General features: G+C 45.8%; 1 protein-coding gene across 1 annotated transcript in view; it reads right to left on the bottom strand.

The window, feature by feature from the left end:
- Positions 1-25,191, bottom strand: part of LOC130293390 (oocyte zinc finger protein XlCOF7.1-like) — a 145,096-nt gene that overhangs the window by 90,806 nt on the left and 29,099 nt on the right. The window contains exons 2-6 of the mRNA XM_056542053.1: positions 14,763-14,903; positions 14,310-14,489; positions 12,673-12,799; positions 12,522-12,589; positions 10,259-10,556 (exon numbers count right to left, since the gene is read on the bottom strand). Coding sequence (XP_056398028.1) covers positions 10,259-10,556; positions 12,522-12,589; positions 12,673-12,799; positions 14,310-14,489; positions 14,763-14,840 — 751 coding nt within the window. The 5' untranslated portion in view covers positions 14,841-14,903. The remainder of the gene's footprint in view (positions 1-10,258; positions 10,557-12,521; positions 12,590-12,672; positions 12,800-14,309; positions 14,490-14,762; positions 14,904-25,191) is intronic.

Raw genomic sequence — 25,191 nt, forward strand, 5'->3', positions numbered from 1 at the left:
ACTTTTGACTTAAAATGTAGAAAACAAAGACAGACGGGGAAGGCAAAAACATATAACTTTAAAAAGGCAAATTTCCCTGGGCTGAGATCTGCACTACAGGACATAGACTGGGGGGAGGTGTTCTCAAATACTGATACAGAAGGTAAATGGGACATCTTTAAATCAACTCTAAATAACTATACATCTAAATATATACCAAAGGGGAACAAATATAAACGATTAAAACTAAATCCTACATGGCTGACAAATTATGTTAAAAGAGCAATAAACAACAAAAAAATAGCCTTAAAAAAATACAAATCTGATGGGTCAGCGATAACATTTAAACAGTACAAGGAGCTTAATAAAATCTGTAAAAATGTAATAAAAACAGCAAAAATTCAAAATGAGAGACAGGTGGCCAAAGAAAGCAAAACTAATCCTAAATATTTTTTTAGACATATAAATGCAAAAAAAACCAAGGACAGAGCATGTAGGACCCCTTAATAATGATAATGGGGAGGTTGTCACAGGCGATCAAGAGAAGGCGGAGCTACTGAATGGGTTCTTTAGTTCTGTATACACTATGGAAAAAGGAGCTGACATTGGCCAGGTCAGTGCTGGTAACACATCATGTAATGTACTGAACTGGCTTAATGTAGAGATGGTACAAGGTAAGTTAAGTAAAGTAAATGTAAGCAAATCCCCAGGACCGGATGGACTACACCCAAGAGTTCTTAGAGAGGTAAGTTCAGTAATATCTGTACCCCTGTTCATGATATTTAGAGATTCTCTGGTGTCTGGTATTGTGCCAAGGGACTGGCGCAAGGCGAATGTGGTGCCAATCTTCAAAAAGGGCTCTAGGTCTTCCCCAGGAAACTATAGACCGGTAAGTTTAACGTGCATTGTGGGTAAATTGTTTGAAGGACTTATAAGGGATTACATACAAGAATACATAGGGGATAATTGTATTATAAGTGATAGCCAGCATGGGTTTACTAAGGATAGAAGTTGTCAAACCAATCTAATTTGCTTTTATGAAGAGGTGAGTAGAAGCCTTGACAGAGGAATGGCTGTGGATATAGAGGGGGGCTGTGGATATAGAGGGGGGCTGTGGATATAGAGGGGGGCTGTGGATATAGAGGGGGGGCTGTGGATATAGTGTTTCTGGATTTTGCTAAAGCGTTTGATACTGTCCCTCATAGACGTCTGACAGGTAAGTTAAGGTCTTTGGGTTTGGAAATTTTAGTTTGTAACTGGATTGAACACTGGCTCATGGATCGTACCCAGAGAGTGGTGGTCAATGATTCGTACTCTGATTGGTCCTCGGTTATTAGTGGTGTACCCCAAGGTTCAGTACTGGGACCGCTGTTGTTTAATTTATTTATCAATGATATAGAGGATGGTATTAACAGCTCTGTTTCTATCTTTGCAGATGACACCAAGCTTTGTAGCACGGTACAGTCTATAGAGGATGTGCATAAGTTACAAGATGACTTGGATAGACTAAGTGTCTGGTCATCCACTTGGCAAATGAGGTTCAATGTGGATAAATGTAAAGTTATGCATCTGGGTACTAATAACCTGCATGCGTCGTATGTCTTAGGGGGGATTAAACTGGCAGAGTCACTGGTAGAGAAGGATCTGGGTGTACTTGTAGATCACAGACTACAGAATAGCATGCAATGTCAGGCTGCTGCTTCCAAAGCCGGCAGGATATTGTCATGTATCAAAAGAGGCATGGACTCGATGGACAGGGACATAATACTCCCCCTTTATAAAGCATTGGTACGGCCTCACCTGGAATATGCTGTTCAGTTTTGGGCACCTGTCCATAAAAGGGACACTGCGGAGTTGGAAAGGGTGCAGAGACGCGCGACTAAACTAATATGGGGAATGGAACATCTTAGCTATGAGGAGCGATTAAAGGAGTTACAATTGTTTAGTCTTGAGAAGAGACGTTTAAGGGGGGATATGATAAACGTATATAAGTATATAAATGGCCCATACAAAAAATATGGAGAAAAACTGTTCCAGGTTAAACCCCCCCAAAGGACGAGGGGGCACTCCCTCCGTCTGGAGAAGAAAAGGTTTAGTCTCAAGGGGCGGCACGCCTTCTTTACCATGAGGACTGTGAATTTATGGAACGGTCTACCTCAGGAACTGGTCACAGCAGGAACAATTAACAGCTTTAAAACAGGATTAGATACATTCCTGGAACAAAATAAGATTAATGCTTATGAAGAAATATAAAATCTCATCCCTTCCCCAATATCGCGCCACACCCCTACCCCTTATTTCCCTGGTTGAACTTGATGGACATATGTCTTTTTTCGACCGTACTAACTATGTAACTATGTAACTTATCAGCTGCTGTATGCTCCAGAGGAAGTTTGTATAGTTCTTTCCAGTCTGACCACAGTGCTCTCTGCTGACACCTCTGTCCGTGTCAGGAACTGTCCAGAGCAGGAGAGGTTTGCTATGGGGATTTGCTCCTGTTCTGGACAGTTCCTGACACGGACAGAGGTGTCAGCAGAGAGCACTGTGGTCAGACTGAAGAGAAATACACAATTTTCTCTGTGGTATACAGCAGCCGATAAGTACTGGAAGGATTACGGTGTCTTGAAACAAACCTGTTTAAACTTTCTGGCAACAGTTGATTTGAAAACATTTGTTTTCCACTTGTTATCACCGGAGATCCCCTTAAAACCAAGGTATCTGCCAGCAGAGCTGTATAAGGTCGGTACTATGCCCATGCAGCAATGCCCGGGGTTTTGCAGGGAGATGTGTGGGGCCATCAGGGCTACCGCAACCCTGACCATCCATGTGACAAAAACAGCACGTAAAGTGGCACAGTGACAACAAAAAGAAATACATAAGTGCCAATATAATGCCTGGACACCTGGATCACATCTCTCCAACCCTACCCAGAAGGCCGGGAATCAGGAGGTAAAGTGCCAAAGTAGAGTAGAGGTTAGTGCCCATGCTTCCATTCAGTGAGGCCATCCCCAGTGAGTTTAGGCACCTCGGGGTCACCACTCTTCGAGGCACAAAAAGTACCCCAGCTCTAGAACCCCCCCCCCCCCCCCCCCAGCCCAATGACTAGACCCGGAGGGCTCAGGTCTTGTCGTTGCAGCAGTCGAGCTGATTCCTTAGAACCAGCCCCGGAACGCCCTGGTACACCTGCCCCCTCCATGCGGCACCCAACCCCCACCAGTGGCAGAGACTAGACAACTGATCAGAAGAGATACTACACTAGATCTTAGCCAAAAGACTGTGTCCAAGACATTCTGCCTGAAAAAAATCTGCCACTTGATTGTCTGTCCCCTTTAAAGGGGTACTCCGCTGCTCAGCGTTTGGAACAAACTGTTCCGAACGCAGGAGTCGGGAGCTCGTGATGTCATAGCACCGCCCCCTCATTAAGTCACGCCTCGCCCCCTCAATGCAAGTCTATGGGAGGGGGCGTGACGACTGTCACACCCCCTCCCATAGACTTGCATTGAGGGGGCGGAGCTAGGGACATCGTTAGGGGGCAGGGCTATTACGTCACAAACTCCCGGCTCCAGCGTTCGGAACAGTTTGTTCCAAACGCTGAGCAGTGGAGTACCCCTTTAAAGGGGTACTACCGTGCTGACAACTTATCCCCTATCTAAAGGATAGGGGATAAGTTGCCTGATCGCGCGGGGTCCCGCTGCTGGGGACCCCCGCCATCTCGCACGCAGCACCCCGCTCTCATCAGGCTCCGGAGCGAACATCCGCTCCGGGTCTGATGACGGGGCCGGTGATCGTGACGTCACAGCTCCGCCCCCTCAATGCAAGTCTATGGCAGGGGCGAGACAGCTGCTGAATTCTACAGAGGAAATTCTTTTCTTTTTGGATTTCTTTTCTGTCTGACCACAGTGTTCTCTGCTGACACCTCTGTCCATTTTATCAACTGTCCAGAGCAGGATATGTTTGCTATGGGGATTTTCTCCTGCTCTGGACAGTTCCTGACATGGACAGAGGTGTCAGCAGAGAGCACTGTGGACAGACAGAAAAGAAATGCAAAAATAAAAGAATTTCCTCTGTATAATTCAGTAGTTAATAAGTACTGGAAGTATTAAGATTTTTTTTTAATTAGAAGTAATTTACAAATTGCAGTAATTGTAGTAATTTACCACAACTTTTTGTTTAGAGAGACCTGTCCCAGAGCTTGTAAAGATCTTAAATGGGTTATACAGGAATAGAAAACAGAGCTAATTTCTTTCAAAAATAGCACCATCTCTGACTCTAGGTGGGGGTTGTTTTACAAATTGGCTCCAATCACTTCAATGGAACTGAGCTGCAGAACAACACCCGACCTGGAGACAGACTGGGAGCGGTTTTTGATAGAAAGTAGCTCTGTTTTATTATTCCTGGATAACCCCTTTAAAGGGGTACTCCGCCCCTAGACATCTTATACCCTATCTAAAGGATAGGGGATAAGATGTCAGAACGCCGCGGTGCCGCTTCTGGGGAGCCCCGGGAGCCCCCGCTGCGGCACTGCGCTATCATTACTGCACAGAGCGAGTTCACTCTGTGCGTAATGACGGGCGATACAGGGGACGGTGCAGCGTGACGTCATGGCTCCGCCCCTCGTGACTTCACGGCCCGTCCCCTTAATGCAAGTCTATGGCAGGGGGCGTGACGACCGCCACGCCCCCTCCTATAGACTTGTATTGACGGGGTGGGCCGTGACGTCATGAGGGGCGGAGCCGTGACGTAACGATGCTCCGTCCCCTGTATCGCCCGTCATTACGTGCAGAGCGAACTCTCTCTGTGCAGTAATGATAGCGGGGTGCTGCAGCAGAGATCCCCGGGGCTCCCCAGCAGTGGGACCCTGGTGATCTGACATCTTATCCCCTATCCTTTGGATAGGGGGTAAGATGTCTAGGGGCGGAGTACCCCTTTAAGTGAATCTTGGCCCACTGGACTGTGGAGATACATGACATAACCTAGAAGGACATTGCTTCTATCATGGTGATGGAAAGGGACCTTCAAAAGATTTCCTATTCTGGACAGAATTATTCTCTAGAAGAATAAAGACGGGAATTTATCAAAGCTGGTAAAGGACTTTTTTTGCTTATTCTATGCGCATATATTGTCGCATGTGCGCCAAAGCAAGTTTCCGTGCGACTTTTTGAAGGCAGTGGCTGATAAGCAATTTTTGTTACAAACCCTAGGTAAGCAACTTTTCAATATTTCCCTTTGCAGTAGTAGTGAATTTAATTAGGGATCGACCGATTATCGGTATGGCATTATCGGTATAGGCAATTACCTTGCCGATAAGCCGATAATGCCCCCCCCCCCCCCCGACCCGCCGCACCGCGTCGCACCCCCCACCGTAGTGCTGGGCGGTATACCAATATGAACCGGATACAGTTTTTTTTTCTCCCACGGTATGGTTTTTTGCCCATACCGCTATACCGGTCGGGCCCACCCTCCGAGTCAATAAAAAAAAAATTGAACTTACCTGTAATGGGGGTGGTCCAGGCCATCCATCCTTCCTGTAGTGTCCGGCGGCATTCCGGGTGGAGGGTGAACCGGTCCGGGCTGTCCTTCTTCTCCGGGGGTCATCTTCTCCACTCCGGGCAGGCTCCGGCCTAGTACGCTGCATAGACGCCGCTACACCGTGACGTCAGGTGCGTCGCTGCGCAGCGGCGTCTATGCAGCGTTACTAGGCCGGAGCCTGCCCGGAGTGGAGAAGATGACCCCCGGAGAAGAAGGACAGCCCGGACCCGGAATGCCGCCGGACACTACAGGAAGGATGGATGGCCCGGACCACCCTCCCTGGACGGTCCCTGCAGCAATTGGAAAGGTGAGTCAGGGTTCTGGGATGGACAGGGGTCTGTATAATATACTATACCTACAGTAGGCCCTCCAGCTGTTGCAAAACTACAACTCCCAGCATGCCCGGACAGCCAACGGCTGTCAGGGCATGCTGGGAGTAGTAGTTTTGCAACAGCTGGAGGCACCCCTAGGCGCGGTGCGGCGGGGGGGAGCGGTGGCGGTGATAGTTCTCAGGACCCCCGGACAGGCAGGGGGTGAGAAGCGGGTGGTGGCGGCGGCCTATGGCACCGCAAAAGCCACTGCAGTGCATTGATTTAAAGCGCCCGCTTTAAATCAATGATCTGCAGCGGTGTCGCGGGGGGATAAATAGCCGATAACTTATACCGGAATATCAGTATAAGTTATCGGCTATCGGGCCTAACCTCCACCGATTATCGGTATCGGTCCTAAAAAAAGACCTATCACGGCTGTCCGGGCATGCTGGGAGTAGTAGTTTTGCAACAGCTGGAGGCACCCCTAGGCGCGGTGCGGCGGGGGGAGCGGTGGCGGTGATAGGTCTTTTTTTAGGACCGATACCGATAATCGGTGGAGGTTAGGCCCGATAGCCGATAACTTATACTGATATTCCGGTATAAGTTATCGGCTATTTATCCCCCCGCGACACCGCTGCAGATCATTGATTTAAAGCGGGCGCTTTAAATCAATGCACTGCAGTGGCTTTTGCGGTGCCATAGGCCGCCGCCACCACCCGCTTCTCTCCCCCTGCCTGTCCGGGGGTCCTGAGACCTATCACCGCCACCGCTCCCCCCCGCCGCACCGCGCCTAGGGGTGCCTCCAGCTGTTGCAAAACTACTACTCCCAGCATGCCCGGACAGCCATTGGCTGTCCGGGCATGCTGGGAGTTGTAGTTTTGCAACAGCTGGAGGGCCTACTGTAGGTATAGTATATTATACAGACCCCTGTCCATCCCAGAACCCTGACTCACCTTTCCAATTGCTGCAGGGACCGTCCGGGGAGGGTGGTCCGGGCCATCCATCCTTCCTGTAGTGTCCGGCGGCGTTCCGGGTGGAGGGTGAACCGGTCCGGCCTGTCCTTCTTCTCCAGGGGTCCTCTTCTCCACTCCGGGCAGGCTCCGGCCTAGTAACGCTGCATAGACGCCGCTGCGCAGTGACGCACCTGACGGTGCGGGGGGCGGGGCATTATCGGCTTATCGGCAAGGTAATTGCCGATACCGATAATGCCCAAAATCGTGATTATCGGCCCATAATATCGGCCATACCGATAATCGTTCGATCCCTAATCGAGAGATCGTCCAGGTCAGGTTCAGCTAAGATGTCTTGAAGTCTTAAAAAGGCTATAACTTCCGCCATAATATTTGTGAAAGAGTCTTGGGGCAAATGAGATGCCAAAAAGAAGTGCTACGAGCCGAAAGTGGAGGGTCTTTCCTTTGAAGAGAACTACAAACCAGGGGTATTTTTGATGGTCCGGATGAATGGGTATATGGAAGTAGGTGTTTTTCTTAAAAGGATTATCCAGGAAAAAAACTTTTTTTTATATATCAACTTGCTCCAGAAAGTTAAACAGATTTGTAAATTTCCAGTACTTATGAGCTGCTGAAGTTGAGTTGTTCTTTTCTGTCTAAGTGCTCTCTGATGACACCTGTCTCAGGAACTGTCCAGAGTAGAAGCAAATCCCCATAGCAAACCCCTTCTACTCTGTGCAGTTCCCGAGACAAGCAGAGATGTCAGCAGAGAGCACTGTTGTCAGACAGAAAAGAACAACTCAACTTCAGCAGCTGATAATTATTGGAAGGATTAAGATTTTTTTAATAGAAGTAATTTACAAATCTGTTTAACTTTAGGGGTTATCCAAGAAAAAACTTTTTTTTTATATATATCAACTGGCTCCAGAAAGTTAAACAGATTTGTAAATTACTTCTATTAAAAAATCTTAATCCTTTGAGTACTTATGAGCTGATGAAGTTGAGTTGTTCTTTTCTGTCTAAGTGCTCTCTGATGACACGTGTCTCGGGAACCGCCCAGTTTAGAAGAGGTTTGCTTTGGGGATTTGCTTCTAAACTGGGCGGTTCCCGAGACACGTGTCATCAGAGATTACTTAGACAGAAAAGAACAACCTTAACTTCAGAAGCTCATAAGTACTGAAAGGATTAAGATTTTTTAATAGAAGTAATCTACAAATCTGTTTAACTTTCTGGAGCCCGTTGATATATAAAAAAACATTTTTCCTGGATAACCTCTTTAAGTTCATTGTTTTCATAATATTTAATTGATTAAAAGTTTAGTAAGCAATGAGTCTGTTAAAGGGGTACTCCGCTACTAGACATCTTATCCCCTATGCAAAGGCAAAGTACCCCTTTAATATAGGAATAGAGGCTAAAAAGGTCCCCACAAGGAATTTTATTAGCAATATGGTCTTCTAGCTCGGATAGCCAGATGTAAAGCGCCTTGCCACCAGTGTTGGGTTTTAAAAGGGGTACGCCCCTGGAAAGCATTTTTTTTAAATCAACTGGTGCCAGAAAGTTAAACAGATTTGTAATTTACTTTCTATTTAAAAATCTTAATCCTTCCTGTACTTATCAGCTGTTGTATATTTACTTTCTGTCTGACCACAGTGCTCTCTACTGACACCTCTGTCCATTTTAGGAACTGTTCAGGGTAGGAGCCTATCCTGCTCTGGACAGTTCCTAAAATGGACAGAGGTGGCAGCAGAGAGCACTGTGGTCAGACAAGAAAAGAAATTCAAAAATAAAAGAACTTCCTGTGGATCATACAGCATCTGATAAGTACCGGAAGGATTACGATTTTTTAATAGAAGTAATTTACAAATCTGGAACCAGTTGATTTAGAAAAAAAAAATGTTTTCTAAGGGAGTATCCCGTTAAAAGGAGCTGCCGAGTCTTCCCAGGTTTTCTAAAGAAAACCATCCATCTCGCGGTCCATGGGTCACTTTGGGGACTTGTAAATCTACTTTTTGGGATTTCATCTCTGAGATCGGTCTCTTGCAGTGTGTTCCTTTATTATTTATATATCTTTCTGATGCCTTACTATTAGAGATGAGCGAACTCACAGTAAATTCGATTCGTCACGAACTTCTCGGCTCGGCAGTTGATGACTTATCCTGCATAAATTAGTTCAGCTTTCAGGTGCTCCCGTGGGCTGGAAAAGGTGGATAAAGTCCTAGGAAAGAGTCTCTTAGGACTGTATCCACCTTTTCCAGCCCACGGGAGCACCTGAAAGCTGAACTAATTTATGCAGGATAAGGCTTTAACTGCCGAGCCGAGAAGTTCGTGACGAATCGAATTTACTGTAAGTTCGCTCATCTCTACTTACTATCATTCAGGATAACATTCCTGACATTCTAATGGGTTGGTCCAACGTTTTATTCCCGAGGTATCTCGGTATTCCTCTTCGACTCCCATGACACGTCTTAACGGCTTTCAGCAGATAAGAACTTCCTATCCTCTCTTGAGAAGGGCATGGAGAGTCTTAAAGGGGTATTCCAGCCAAAAAGGATAGGGGATAAGATGTCTGATCGCAGGGGAATCTCCATTCACCTCTGTGTTTGTGGGACTGGAGATGTGACTTCACACCACGCCCCCTCGTTAGGTCACACCACGGCGGCCGTCACGCCCCCTCCCATAGATATGAATGGAGGAGCGTGGCGTGACGTCAATGCCGGAATACCCCTTTAATCTTCTTCAAGGCCTCTGTATCCAATATAAATAGGATCTACATAAGTTTGAGTCCACTATTAGCCTTGTTTTGTTTTTTTTGGCTTCTAAAGCAAGAGGAGGGTTTGGGCTAGCATTCAAGGACCAATAAGCAGTTTAAAAGGGGTACTCCCCTAGAAAACATTTTTTTTTTAAATCAACTGGTGCCAGAAAGTTAAAACAGATTTGAAAATTACGTCTATAAAAAAAATATTAATCCTTCCTGTACTTATGAGCTGCTGAAGTTGAGTTGTTCTTTTCTGTCTAAGTGCTCTCTGATTACACCTGTCTCGGGAACTGTCCAGAGTAGAAGCAAATCCCCATAGCAAACCTCTATCAGCTGCTGTATCCCCCCCCCCTCTCCACTCAATGAAAGGGTCCCTGAACTGGACCGCTTACAGGGAAGATCCAGCAGCCGGACCTACTGGCTGAAATGCGGACAAACTGAGGAACGTATGTGTTCATGGAAATCTTTGCGGGTGGCAGGCATTTGAAACGATACTCTGATACTATCAGGCAAGATGTACATATAGTAAAATAAAAAATTACACTCAAAATTTAAACTGATCTCTGGCGCCAAATTCCCTTTGAACAATTTTATAACGAATTTGTGACTCTTTGCATTTAATGGTTACTACTCACCTGGACGATTATCTGTAGGAATGTCCCCCTTATACTGATCATCACGGCTCACATCTGTCTCCTCTTCTTTTACTTTTATAGCATTCATATAGATCAGACCTTTCCCTGTAGGAATGTCTTCCTTATACTGCTCATCACCGCTCACATCTGTCTCTTCTTCTTCCCTTATATCTGTAGCATTAATGTACATCAGATCTTTTCCTGTAGAAATGTCCTCCTTATACTGCTCATCACCGCTCTTATCTGTCTCTTCTTCTTCCCTTATGTCTGTAGCATTAATATACATCAGATCTTTCCTTGTAGGAATGTCCTCCTTATACTGCTCATCACCGCTCACATCTGTCTCCTCTTCTTTTACTATTATGTGTATACCATAAATATTCTTCAGATCTTCAACCTGATTCATGAAAGAAATATTGTAAAAGTCATCAGACAGTAGAAGAAGTCTTGTGGGACGTTTTATTTGTGCAGAAAATATCATTAATTATCATAAGGACCAAAAATAAGAGGAGGAATTATCTGAGCCACATAGCTGCAGGTCTCCTATTAGATCAGGGTCTCAAACTTGCGGCCCATGGGCCAATTGAGGCCCGGGGAATATTTTGTGGCCCCCTGTCCAGTCACAATTTATTACATCCCTGTGTCCCAAAAGATTGTTTCAGGTCACAAGGATGACCTGCTTATTCCCCTGCAGGGCCGTGGCCACTTAAAAAATGCAGTGGCTGTGGGAGGTAGCTCAAAAAGGGACATCACTGACAACTCAGCCGTGCGCCCATATGAGCAGAGCAGCATGCAGGAGAAAACACGGGGTGGACAGCATAGTAAGTTACCAGCGGCACGCCAGCTTCAGTTCTCCGACTTCTGCTCCTCGGGTTCCAGGACCTACTGCTAAGGCCCATAGGCCATAGCAGTAAGGTAGGTCCTGACCCCGGACCAGAGGAGCGGTGGTCGCTGCACCAAAGTGGGGCAGCACACAGACATACAGCCTCCAGCCATATAATGTGTGGCTGGAGGCTGTATGTCTGTGGGGACCACTGCCTACCTAATGTGGGGGAACTATGCAGCCTACCTAATGTGGTGGAACTATGCAGCCTACCTAATGTGGTGGAACTATGCAGCCTACCTAATGTGGTGGAACTATGCAGCCTACCTAATGTGGGGGAACTATGCAGCCTACCTAATGTGGGGGAACTATGCAGCCTACCTAATGTGGGGGAACTATGCAGCCTACCAATTGTGGGGGAACTTTTTGTGGAATACCTGAAGTGGCCCAGCCTCAACCAGCCTCTACCTCAAGCAACCCCCAGATAATTTGAGTTTGAGACCCTTGTATTAGATGATGGATCAATAACAACCTCAATCACATGTATACTGATCAGCCAAAACCACTATGACTGATAACATTATCATGTGACTATGGTGGGGTAAGATACAGTATATTAGGCAGCAAGTGAGTGTCTTGGTGCCAGATACTACAGCAAACTTTAAAGGGTACCTTTCATCAAAAAAAACTTTTGATATATTATAGATTAAAGTATGCAGAATAACTTTCCAATAGCATGTTATTAAAAAATATGATTCTTTCTATTTAATTTTCCAATTTGAAAAAGTGACCACTAGGGGTCTCCCTACCAGTCCTTTTTTTTATAGATTTCAGACTCATGCAGGAGTCCTAAATCTCAGACTGTATCCGGAACACAGACAAACTCACCACTGCTCACTGCCAGGGAGCAATGTTGCGCTTGTCTGTGTCCCAGCTGCAGTCTGAGATTTAGGACTCCTGCATGAGTCAGAAATCTATAAAAAAGGACTGGTAGGGAGACCCCTAGTGGTCACTTTTTCAAAGTGGAAAATTAAATAGAAAGAAGCATATTTTTTAATAACATGCTATTGGAAAGTTATTCTGCATACATTAATCTATAATATATCAAAAGTTTTTTTGATGAAAGGTACCCTTTAAGAGCTCTTGTGGTGTCTTAGTATGAGGGGGATCTACACAATATTATTGGTATTAATGTAATGGCAGATCAGTGTATATCCCCCATGGCTAGACAGGCTTCAGGTTGTGTCAGTGGAGGAGATCAGCTCCTGCCAGACACCTCTGGGGTTTGTCTCAGGGGAAATAAAGGATCAGATGGGTATAAATCCAACCTGTTGGTTCCTTATTCCAACCAGCAGTCTCCATAGCCAGAAAACTGTGAGAAGATCCAGACAACATGTAATGTCTATGGTCGGCTTTATCCTGTCATCTCCACCTTTCTCATTCCACAAGTATAAAGCATATAATACTGTAGGATAAAACAAGACTGAACACAAGAGCTTCACAGCCCTTCTACAGATCATAGGGAATATCTCCATCTACCTGATCCTGATCCTGTGGAAGAAGAGGACGGGGACACCTCTCTGCTGCTGTTCTCTTACTGGATCTGACTGTAGGGAACACATACAGAGACTGAATTCATTCTTTACATACAAATAATGAGAGGACGTGTGTATATAGTCATGTCTATTACCTGCTGATGTGAGGGGCTGCTGATCCTCCATCATCACCTGATCCTTGTACTGATCCTTGTGTCCTTCTACATACTCCCACTCCTCCATGGAGAAATAGACCGCCACGTCCTGACACCTTATAGGAACCTGACACACAATGATACAGTCATCACCCCAACCCCTCCAGTGGTGTTACTGTATAATGTCCCAGCATTCCCAGCAGTGTCACCTCTCCAGTCATCACCAGACCCCTCCATTACTGTATAATGTCCCAGCATTCCCAGCAGTGTCACCTCTCCAGTCATCACCAGACCCCTCCATTACTGTATAATGTCCCAGCATTCCCAGCAGTGTCACCTCTCCAGTCATCACCAGACCCCTCCATTACTGTATAATGTAGCAGCATTCCCAGCAGTGTCACCTCTCCAGTCATCACCAGACCCCTCCATTACTGTATAATGTCCCAGCATTCCCAGCAGGGTCACCTCTCCAGTCATCACCAGAACCCTCCATTACTGTATAATGTCCCAGCAGTGTCACCTCTCCAGTCATCACCAGACCCCTCCATTACTGTATAATGTCCCAGCATTCCCAGCAGTGTCACCTCTCCAGTCATCACCAGACCCCTCCATTACTGTATAATGTCCCAGCATTCCCAGCAGTGTCACCTCTCCAGTCATCACCAGACCCCTCCATTACTGTATAATGTCCCAGCAGTGTCACCTCTCCAGTCATCACCAGACCCCTCCATTACTGTATAATGTCCCAGCATTCCCAGCAGTGTCACCTCTCCAGTCATCACCAGACCCCTCCATTACTGTATAATGTCCCAGCATTCCCAGCAGGGTCACCTCTCCAGTCATCACCAGACCCCTCCATTACTGTATAATGTCCCAGCAGTGTCACCTCTCCAGTCATCACCAGACCCCTCCATTACTGTATAATGTCCCAGCATTCCCAGCAGTGTCACCTCTCCAGTCATCACCAGACCCCTCCATTGCTGTATAATGTCCCAGCAGTGTCACCTCTCCAGTCATCACCAGACCCCTCCATTACTGTATAATGTCCCAGCATTCCCAGCAGTGTCACCTCTCCAGTCATCACCAGACCCCTCCATTACTGTATAATGTCCCAGCATTCCCACCTCTCCAGTCATCACCAGACCCCTCCATTACTGTATAATGTCCCAGCAGTGTCACCTCTCCAGTCATCACCAGACCCCTCCATTACTGTATAATGTCCCAGCAGTGTCACCTCTCCAGTCATCACCAGACCCCTCCATTACTGTATAATGTCCCAGCATTCCCAGCAGTGTCACCTCTCCAGTCATCACCAGACCCCTCCATTACTGTATAATGTCCCAGCAGTGTCATCTCTCCAGTCATCACCAGACCCCTCCATTACTGTATAATGTCCCAGCAGGGTCACCTCTCCAGTCATCACCAGACCCCTCCATTACTGTATAATGTCCCAGCAGTGTCACCTCTCCAGTCATCACCAGACCCCTCCATTACTGTATAATGTCCCAGCATTCCCAGCAGTGTCACCTCTCCAGTCATCACCAGACCCCTCCATTACTGTATAATGTCCCAGCAGGGTCACCTCTCCAGTCATCACCAGACCCCTCCATTACTGTATAATGTCCCAGCAGGGTCACCTCTCCAGTCAGCAGCTCAATCATCTTGTTGATCAGTTCTAGGATCTTCTGTTCCTCCATTTCCTCATGTATCAGGGGGTGAGGTGGGGTCCCCGGGATTGGGCTAGGGGTTCTTCCCCATCCTTCACACACAGGGGCCCGACAGCGCCCACTAGAGGACTTCTTCACTACTGTGTAATCCTGTGTATGCAGAGACACATTAATATCACTACATACATTCCCAGAATCCCTCACCTCTCCAGTCATATCAATCTATTACATAGATAAGAATGAGGTCATGTGACATCACTCCCAGAATCCCTCACCTCTCCAGTCATATCCATCTGTTATTACATAGATAAGAATGAGGTCATGTGACATCACTCCCAGAATCCCTCACCTCTCCAGTCATATCCATCTGTTATTATAGAGATAAGAATGAGGTCATGTGACATCACTCCCAGAATCCCTCACCTCTCCAGTAAGCCGGAAGAGTATCTGTAGGGTGAGGTTTATTATCCTGTCGGCCATCTTGTTCCTGTCTCTCTCCATCGCTGATCACTCATTCAGGAGAATTCTCTCATATACCTGTAGAAAATTCTTTAATGTAGGAGCCTGAATGTAGAGAAGATGAGACAATATAACAATCAGGTCCATATAGTGTTGGGTGGAGACGTCAACATCATCGAGGAAGATGGGCGCTTCTCTGTTAGAAAAGCTCCCGACTCCTCCTCAAAACTGCTCATTGAGATAGTGACAGGTGTCCATGCGGGATGCTGTGGGTCCCATGGGGGCTCACTTTGTTAACTACAGCTGGAGTAACCCCCATGGCTCGCAGAGCAGTCCTATCTTTGTTTTCGGGACTGAAGACCTGACATCACGCCACCCCCCTTGAGCCATCATGCTACGACACCTCCATTCATGTCTATGGGAGGGGGCGTGACGGCACAAGGTCACTGCCCCCATCATAATAAACCACCCCCTGCCTTTATTTTTATTATTTGTTAGTTTTCTACCTTGATATCGCTCTGTACTTTCTGCTCAGTCTCAGTCAGATTCACATACTGGGAAGGAGGCGTGACATCATCTGAAGCCGTACAGGGGAGAACTTCCTCCCTCACTCTGCTACACACAGCCCAGAGCAGTTCAGTGTGAGATGAGCTATGATTTGGCTAAGGCTGCACACACCCCACCTCAGCATTTCCTGATTTTGGACTTCTGCCAGGTCAGCAGGAGTCCAAAGTCTGTGCAAGAGATGGGGGAAATGTGCTCTGGACAAGTAGGGAGACACCTAGTGGCAGCTTTTTTAAACACAAATAAAACTTCTTTTTTTTTTAATACAAAGTACATTAGAAAGATTTTTTTATTTACCATAAGGAGCGCTATAGCAAAAATTTGTTTTAATAAGAGTGCCCATTTAACTCTTTCTTTTTCAGGCAGCTCCACGCCCGCCATACGCCTCTCACTTGGCTGCGAGAGGCGACCGGAAACATTGCATCGAGGACGGAGAAAGTAATCGGAGTCGTCGGAGATTAATACAGTGACCTCTACTCCCCCAAGACCACCCATCAAGATGCTGCCGATGAGTTCCTGTCCAGCATCAATAACATCCTTGATCTTCTAGGTAAAAATATTGACGCTCCCCTGATGGTGGACTACACCGCTAATTCCCTTAGGCCCGGCAGGACCTGGGGTGGTGACGGTCTACCGGCAGAGCTCTATGTAGTCCTGTGGGATCTCATTGCCCCGGACCTGTTGGAACTGTACAGAATGTCTATGTCGATCAGGGAGGGAATTGTCGCCATCTTGTATAAAGGAAGGAAAAGAGAGAGGATTTTAAAAAAGTGCCGCCCCATCTCTCTCCTGAATGTGGCCTACAATGCATTACCCCGATACATTCAGTATTTCCAAGGAATTGTACTTTAAAGGGGGTACTCCCGTACCCCAGCCTTCTGAACATCCTACACTAACACAAAAAATAAAATAAAAATTAAAAAACACTACGTATACACATACCCCTATACAGCCCCCCTCCCCAATAAAAATGAAAAACGTCTGGTACGCCACTGTTTCCAGAACGGAGCCTCCAGCTGTTGCAAAACAACTCCCAGTATTGTCGGACAGCCGTTGACTGTCCAGGCATGCTGGGAGTTTTGCAACAGCTGGAGGCACCCTGTTTGGGAATCACTGGCGTAGAATACCCCTATGTCCACCCCTATGCAAGTCCCTAATTTAGGCCTCAAATGCGCATGGCGCTCTCACTTCGGAGCCCTGTCGTATTTCAAGGCAACAGTTTAGGGTCACATATGGGGTATCGCCGTACTCGGGAGAAATTGTGTTACAAACTTTGGGGGGTATTTTCTGCTTTTACCCTTTTTAAAAATGTAAAATTTTTGGGAAAACAAGCATTTTAGGTAAAAAAAAATATATTTTTTTACATATGCAAAAGTCGTGAAACACGTGTGGGGTATAAAGGTTCACTTAACCCCTTGTTACGTTCCCCAAGGGGTCTAGTTTCCAAAATGGTATGCCATGTGGTTTTTTTTTTGCTGTCCTGGCACCATAGGGGCTTCCTAAATGCGGCATGCCCCCAGAGCAAAATTTGCTTTCAAAAAGCCAAATGTGACTCCTTCTCTTCCGAGACCTGTAGTGCGCCAGCAGAGCACTTTTCACACCCATATGGGGTGTTTTCTGAATCGGGAGAAATTGGGCTTCAAATTTTTAGGGGTATTTTCTGGTAATACCCTTTTTAAAAATAAAAAATTTTTGGGAAAACAAGCATTTTAGGTAAAAAATTTTTTTTTTTTACATTTGCAAAAGTCGTGAAACACCTGTGGGGTATTAAGGTTCACATTATCCCATGTTACATTCCCCGAGGAGTCTAGTTTCCAAAATGGTATGCCATGTGTTTTTTTTTTGCTGTTCTGGCACCATAAGGGCTTCCTAAAGGTAACATGCCCCCCAAAAACCATTTCAGAAAAACGTACTCTCCAAAATCCCCTTGTCGCTCCTTCCCTTCTGAGCCCTCTACTGCGCCCGCCGAACACTTTACATAGACATATGAGGTATGTGCTTACTCGAGAGAAATTGGGCTACAAATACAAGTAAAAATTTTGTCCTTTTACCCCTTGTAAAAATTCAAAAATTGGGTCTACAAGAACATGTAAGTGTAAAAAATGAAGATTGTGAATTTTCTCCTTCACTTTGCTGCTATTCGTGTGAAACACCTAAAGGGTTAAAACGCTGACTGAATGTCATTTTGAATACTTTGGGGGGTGTAGTTTTTATAATGGGGTCATTTATGGGGTATTTCTAATATGAAGACCCTTCAAATCCACTTCAAACCTGAACTGGTCCCTGAAAAATACTGAGTTTGAAAATTTTGTGAAAAATCGGAAAATTGCTGCTGAACTTTGAAGCCCTCTGGTGTCTTCCAAAAGTAAAAACTCATCAATTTTATGATGAAAATATAAAGTAGACATATTGTATATGTGAACCAAAAAAAAATGTATTCGTAATATCCATTTTCCTTACAAGCAGAGAGCTTCAAAGTTAGAAAAATGCAAAATTTTCAAATTTTTCATCAAATTTACGGATTTTTCACCAAGAAAGGATGCAAGTATCAACAAAAATTTACCACTATGTTAAAGTAGAATATGTCACGAAAAAACAATCTCGGAATCAGAATGATAACTAAAAGCATTCCAGAGTTATTGATGTTTAAAGTGACAGTGGTCAGATGTGCAAAAAAGGCTCCGGTCCTTAAGGCCAAAATGGGCTCCGTCCTGAAGGGGTTAAGGGGTTAACCCCTTAACCCCTTAAAGGGGAACTCCGGTGGAAAAAAAGTTTTTTTCAAATCAACTGGTGCAAGAAAGTTAAAAAGGTTTGTAGATCCCTTTTATTTAAAAATCTTAACCCTTCTAGTACTTATCAGCTTCTATATACTACAGATATACTGCAGAGAAATTTGTGAAGTTCTTTCCAGCCTTACAACAGTGCTCTCTACTGACACCTCTGTCCGTGTCGGGAACTGTCCAGTAGGAGAGGTTTTCTATGGGGATATGATTCTAATCTGGACAGTTCTGACACGGACAGAGGTTTCAGTAGAGAGAACTGTTGTTAGACAGGAAAGAAATTCACACATTTCTGTTTTATACAGCATCTAATAAGTACTGGAAGGATTAAGATTTTTTAATAAACGTAATTTACAAATCTGTTTAACTTTCAGGCACCAGTTGATCTGAAAACATTTCTTTTCTACTTCTTTCCCCCCCGGAGTTCCCCTTAACCCCTTAAGGACTCATTTTTTCCTCCTCGCCTTCTAAAAATCATAACTCTTTTATATTTTCATCCACAGACTAGTATGAGGGCTTGTTTTTTGCGCGACCAGTTGTCCTTTGTAATGACATCACTCATTATATCATAAAATGTATGGCGCAACCAAAACACACTTTTTGTGGGGAAATTAAAAAGAAAAACGCAATTTTGCTAATTTTGGAAGGTTTCGTTTTCACGCCGTACAATTTATGGTAAAAATGACATGTTTTCTTTATTCTGAGGGTCAATACGATTAAAATGATACCCATTATTACATACTTTTATATTATTGTTGTGCTTAAAAAAAATCACAAACTTTTAAACCAAATTAGTACGTTTATAATCCCTTTATTTTGATGACCTCTAACTTTTTTATTTTTCCGTATAAGCGGCGGTATGAGGGCTAATTTTTTGCGCCATGATCTTTACTTTTTTTTGATACCACATTTTCATATAAAAAACTTTTAATACATTTTTTATAATTTTTTTTTTTAATAAAATGTATTAAAAAAAATAGCAATTTTGGACTTTTTTTTTTCGTTCACGCCGTTCACCGTACGGGATCATTAACATTTTATTTTAATAGTTCGGACATTTACGCACGCGGCGATACCAAATATGTCTATAAAATTTATTTTTTACGCTTTTTAGAGTAAAATAGGAAAAAACGGACGTTTTACTTTTTTATTGGGGGAGGGGATTTTTCACTTTTTTTTTACTTTTAAATTTTTTAACATTTTTTTTTACACTTGAATAGTCCCCATAGGGGACTATTCATAGCAATACCATGATTGCTAATACTGATCTGTTCTATGTATAGGACATAGAACAGATCAGTATTATCGGTCATCTTCTGCTCTGGTCTGCTCGATCTCAGACCAGAGCAGGAGACGCCGGGAGCCGGACGGAGGAAGGTGAGGGGACCTCCGTGCGGCGTTATGAATGATCTGATCCCCGCAGCAGAGCTGCGGGCGATCCGATCATTCATTCAAATCGCGCACTGCCGCAGATGCCGGGATCTGTATTGATCCCGGCACCTGAGGGGTTAATGGCGGACGCCCGCGAGATCGCGGTCATCGGCCATTGCCGGCGGGTCCCAGGCTGCGATCAGCAGCCGGGATCAGCCGCGCATGACACGGGCATCACTCCGATGCCCGCGGTTATGCACAGGGCGTAAATGTACGTCCTGGTGCGTTAAGTACCACCGCACCAGGACGTACATTTAGGTCCTGCATCCTTAAGGGGTTAAGGACTCAGCGTTTTTCCGTTTTTGCATTTTCATTTTTTCCTCATCACCTTTTAAAAATCATAACGCTTTAAATTTTGCACATAAAATTCCATATGATGGCTTATTTTTTGCGCCACCAATTCTACTTTGCAGTGACATTAGTGATTTTACCAATACATCCACGGCGAAATGGAAAAAAAATTAATTGTGCGACAAAATTGAAGAAAAAATTTCATTTTGTAACTTTTGGGGGCTTCCGTTTCTACGCAGTGCATTTTTCGGTAAAAATAACACCTTATCTTTATTCTGTAGGTCCATACGGTTAAAATGATCCCCTACTTATATAGGTTGGATATTGTCGTACTTCGGAATCATAACTACATGCAGGAAAATTTATATGTTAAAAATTCTCATATTCTGACCCTTATAACTTTTTTTCCGTGAACAGGCCGGGATGAGGATTCATTTTTTGCGCCGTGATCTGAAGTTTTTAGCGGTATCATTTTTGTATTGATTGGACTTTTTGATGGCTTTTTATTCATTTTTTCATGACATAAAAAGTGACCAAAAATACTCTATTTTGGACTTTGGTATTTTTTGGCGCGCACACCATTGACCGTGCGGTTTAATTAACAACATATTTTTATAATTCGGACATTTCAACACATGGCGATACCACATGTTTATTTTTATTTACACTTCTTTTTTTAAATGGGAAATGGGGGTGATTCAAACTTTTATTAGGGAAGGGGTTAAATTATCTTTATTAACTTATTTTTTTCACTTTTATTTTGCAATGATATAGCTCCCATAGGGACCTATAACACTGCACACACTGATCTTTTACATTGATCATTGTTATCCCATAGGGGGCTATAACTGCACACTCTGATCTTTTACATTGATCAATGGTTTCTCATAGGAAACCAATGATCGATGATTCTGCCGCATGATTGCTCATGCCTGGATCTCAGGCACTGAGCAGTCATTCGGCGATCGAACACCAGGAGGCAGGTAAGGGACCCTCCTGCTGTCCTACAGCTGTTCGCCATGGCGATCCCGAACAGCCCCCTGAGCTAACCGGCAATGTTTTAGTTTCACTTTAGATGTGGCGATCAACTTTGAATGCTGTGTCTAAAGGGTTAAGAGCGCGCTGCACCGTGATCAGTACCGCGTGCTATTAGCCACGGGTCCCGGCCATTGTTAGAGGCCCGGCCCAAACTGCTACAGAACGGGAGCGGACTCAGGGCGTACAGGTATGCCCTAAGTCCTTAAGGAGTTAAAACAAGTCAAAATGAGGCTCAGAAGTGTGTGTGGCCTCCATGTGACCGTATGACCTCCCTACAACGCCTGGGCATGCTCCTGATGAGGTGGCGGATGGTCTCCTAAGGGATGTTCTCCCAGACCTGGACTAAAGCATCCGTACAGTGTCCATTTTAGGACATAGTCAATCGTCAGATGTAGCTCCGTCCCCCGTCAGGTGAAACAGCGTCCAGCCTTCTCCCTCGGGCCAATCTCTGTCAGGCGTCAGCCGCAACTCCCTCCTCCCTCCTGTGTCATCCTAAAGTCTCTCATCTGAAACTCTCTCAGACAAAAAACTTTCCTGCCGTGTTAAAGAGCCGAGTCAGTGTCAGCTCTCTGCTATACGGGTTCTTTTGTACACGCTATTCAGTGTCAGCACTGCTATACGGGTTCTTCTGTACACGCTATTCAGTGTCGACTCTGCTATACAGACTCTGTAGCACATGTAGTGTCTGTAGTACACGTACAAGTTTCACAGTTTCAACTCTGCTATACAATGTTGTGCAGCGTCGGTTCTGCTATGCGTCAGGAAGTTGCAGGAAGACTATTCTCGTTTGAGGCATGACAGCGTTTTGGACGACGGAGTTTTGGATGAGGGAGGATGGAATTGTGGCTGAAGGAGGATGGCGATTGGTGTGAGGGAGGAGGCGGGACGCCGTTTCACATGAAGGAGGATGGAGTTGCAGCTGACGACTGTTGGCGATTGGTCCGAGGTAGGAGGCGGGACACCGTTTCACCTGACGGAGGACGGAGTTACGTCTGACGATGTACTAAAATGGACACCGTACATCCGCCAACTCCTGGACAGTCTGTGGTGTGAGACATGATGTCCCAGATGTGCTCAATCGGATTCAGGTCTGGGGAACTAGCGGGCCAGTCCATAGCATCAATGCCTTCCTCTTGCAGGAACTGCCGACACACTCCAGCTACATGAGGTCTAGCATTGTCTTGCATTAGGAGGAACCCAGGTGTCACGATCACACCCTATCGGTCCAGCCAAGACGCTAGAGAGAGTGTGATGGTGCAAGGGTTAAAGCCGCCAGACCTCTGGGTATCCACTACTAGTCCCAGCAAGTCACCAAATTAACCCTTAGATAAACGTGTTTCATCCGAGCTGCCTTCAGAGAGGTGAGCTCATATATTTAGAGATCAAAGACCAGAGCTGATTAATTAAACATTTAATCTGATAAAAGGTATCACAGTGCTATGCATAAAAATTAACAAATGACATACAGGTATAAGAATATATATAAGAGTTTAGCAATCAAGTTCAGAAAAGTAAAAATGAAGTTCTTACAGCATTGATATTATAGCAGTCCATGAGAGAGGGTCTCCAGCTGTTCTTAGGATGGTCTTGTCAGCTTGGGGCACAGATCTTAACCCCGACTCTAGCATTGTTACATATTATATATCTCCTTTTTGGAGGGACTCCATTCCCCCCTCCCCTCTGATACCACCAGGGGGGCATCTCTCTTCCTGGCCCTCTTATCTGGTTGATTATATGCAGGACTTCAAAGACGATGTAAACACACAGCCAGACCCCCCCAATAAACTTCAATATACAAAAGACACAGGATACACCGTCTGAATGACCCCTCACCCCCCAGGTCTTAGTTTATACACAGATGCAATAATAAAACACAGGTATGTTTCCATAATCAGGCCTTGGGCCTGACACCTCCCCCTTAAGATGGGGACAGGGAGATCTTGCCTTTCCAGGCTGATAGATCTGTCTCCTTTACTACTCTATTTCTCTTCTTGATGCATTCCCAGGCAAAGATTGCACTGAACGGGCCTAGTACCTGATTAAGCTGCCTTTCTCTCTCCTGGGCCCCTAGCATGCCTTTGGAAAGGGACTCCCAGTACAAGATATCATTTTCCCAATATACCCGATGCCCATCTGTGTCAACACCTGTATGTTCAGCACGTTGTCTCAGCCCTTCAAGGGAAGGGTCACTGCGCAGAGCTCCCCAGAAATGCTCATTTCCCTCCTCCTCCTTAGACTTACAGGATTGGGACATAAAGCTCACTGCTGATCCCTCATCCTTCTTAGACTCACAGGATTGGGACATAAAGCTCACTGCTGATCCCTCATCATTCCTAGGCTCACAGGATTGGGACATAAAGCTCACTGCTGATCCCTCATCCTTCTTAGACTTACAGGATTGGGACATAAAGCTCACTGCTGATCCCTCATCCTTCCTAGGCTCGCAGGATTGGGACATAAAGCTCACTGCTGATCCCTCATCCTTCTTAGGCTCACAGGATTGGGACATATCACTCACTGCTGGTCCCTCATCCTTAAATGTCACCAGGGGCACACCAACCCCTCCCCCTAGCCCATCTCCACTAGGTTTTGGCATTGGCAATGCATTATCACCACATGTCACAATACACCCCATTCCACTTTTGGAAAACATTACTGGTTCAGTCACAGGTAAACAATTATCAATCCCCTGCACTCTCTCCCAGTTACCACATTTTGCAGTGTCTCCCAAAGTCTCGCACAGTACCTCAGAATGAACAGGGCTCTCTCCTAGCCCTTCCGGTGTGCAGGTAGTGTCCTCTGGAGCATAATGACAGAGCATCCGACCCAAATCATTCCCCAGTAGAACATTAACAGGGATGTCCTCAGAGACCCCCACCTCCAGCAAACCTTGGTCTGTACCCCAATCCAGGTACACACGGGCCTTGGGCACAGCAGGCCGCACACCTCCAATTCCTTTTAAAGCCATGGTTCTTCCAGGGAGGATGTCCTCTGTATCCACCACTTCAGGCCGCACCAAGGTAAAGGAGGCTCCAGAATCTCGCAAACCCACTGTCACCCGGTCACCCACAGTTACACTCTGCAGGTTATCCGCTCTTTTCTCCACCGCTCCGGACACCAGAAGAATGGCTGTGTGTCCTCCAGCTACTGGTGGAGAATTCTTTTTGTTGGGGCAAGTGGCACTCAGGTGCCCAATATTGTTGCATCTGTAACATCGGCGGGTGTCCCCCTGACCCAAGGTGGCTCCTGTTGCTCTTGGTGCTGATGGCAAGAACTTTCCGGCTGGCTTGGTGCTGCTGGTGGTGCTCTGTGGGTGTGTGGCTCCCCTCCAGGCACTTGCTCCGGCTTGTGCAGATCCACGCTTTGCGGTCGGTGCCCGGTTGTTGGCGAAGTCATCTCCAAGTTCTGCTGCTTCCGTTGCTGTCTTGGGCTTGTGGTCCAATATCCACTCTCTGGCTTCAAAGCTCCGTGTTTGGAGAAACTGATCCAGGACCATCAAGTCCTCCAGGGCCTCATAGGTAGTGACTTGTAGGCCCCCAGTCCATAGCCTGAATGCAGTCCTTAGCTGACCTGCATGTTCAGTGCAGCTTTCTGTGGCGCTTTGTTGCAAAGTCCTAAATCTTTTCCGATAAGCCTCTGGAGTCAGATTAAAACTTTTTAGCAGGGCAGATTTTATTGCCTCATAGTCCTGGTCACTCTCAGAGGGAAGCGAAGCAAACACATCCAGAGCTTTCCCTCGCAGCCGTGGGGTTAGATATCGTCCCCACTGTTCCTTAGGTAGATGGAACTGCCGGCAAACCTTTTCAAATCCCCTCAGGAACACATCCAGATCACCATCTTTCTCCAACATGGGGAAATGTTCCAAGCAGGGTTTGTGGTCTCCTTGATCCTGCACATCACTCCGTGCGGATGAAGCAACCCCTCTCAGCCTCAGAACCTCCAGTTCATGCCTTCGCTGGGCCTCTCTTTCTGCCGCCTCTCTTTCTGCGGCTCGTATCTGTGCCTCTCTCTCAGCAGTTTGGTACTGGAGAAGCAGTTGGAGTTTCATATTAGCATCCACATTCCCAAGGTGTTGTAAGGCAGTCTGCATATAAGAGTCCAAGGCCTCATGGGGAGTACTGTCCTGATGGGGAGTAATGTTGTATTCCCCAGGAGATATTAGTCCTTGGATGGCAGTTCCAGCTGTAGGACTTTGTCTCATGTCACTCAGCTCTTCTGCACGGGCATCATACTCCACAAGATCAGCAATAAGTTGGTCCTTGTTCTTTCCTGCAGTAGGGATGTCCTTT

The sequence above is a fragment of the Hyla sarda genome, chromosome 1 (genome assembly GCF_029499605.1).
Source record: "Hyla sarda isolate aHylSar1 chromosome 1, aHylSar1.hap1, whole genome shotgun sequence".
Taxonomy (NCBI): Eukaryota; Metazoa; Chordata; class Amphibia; order Anura; family Hylidae; genus Hyla; species Hyla sarda.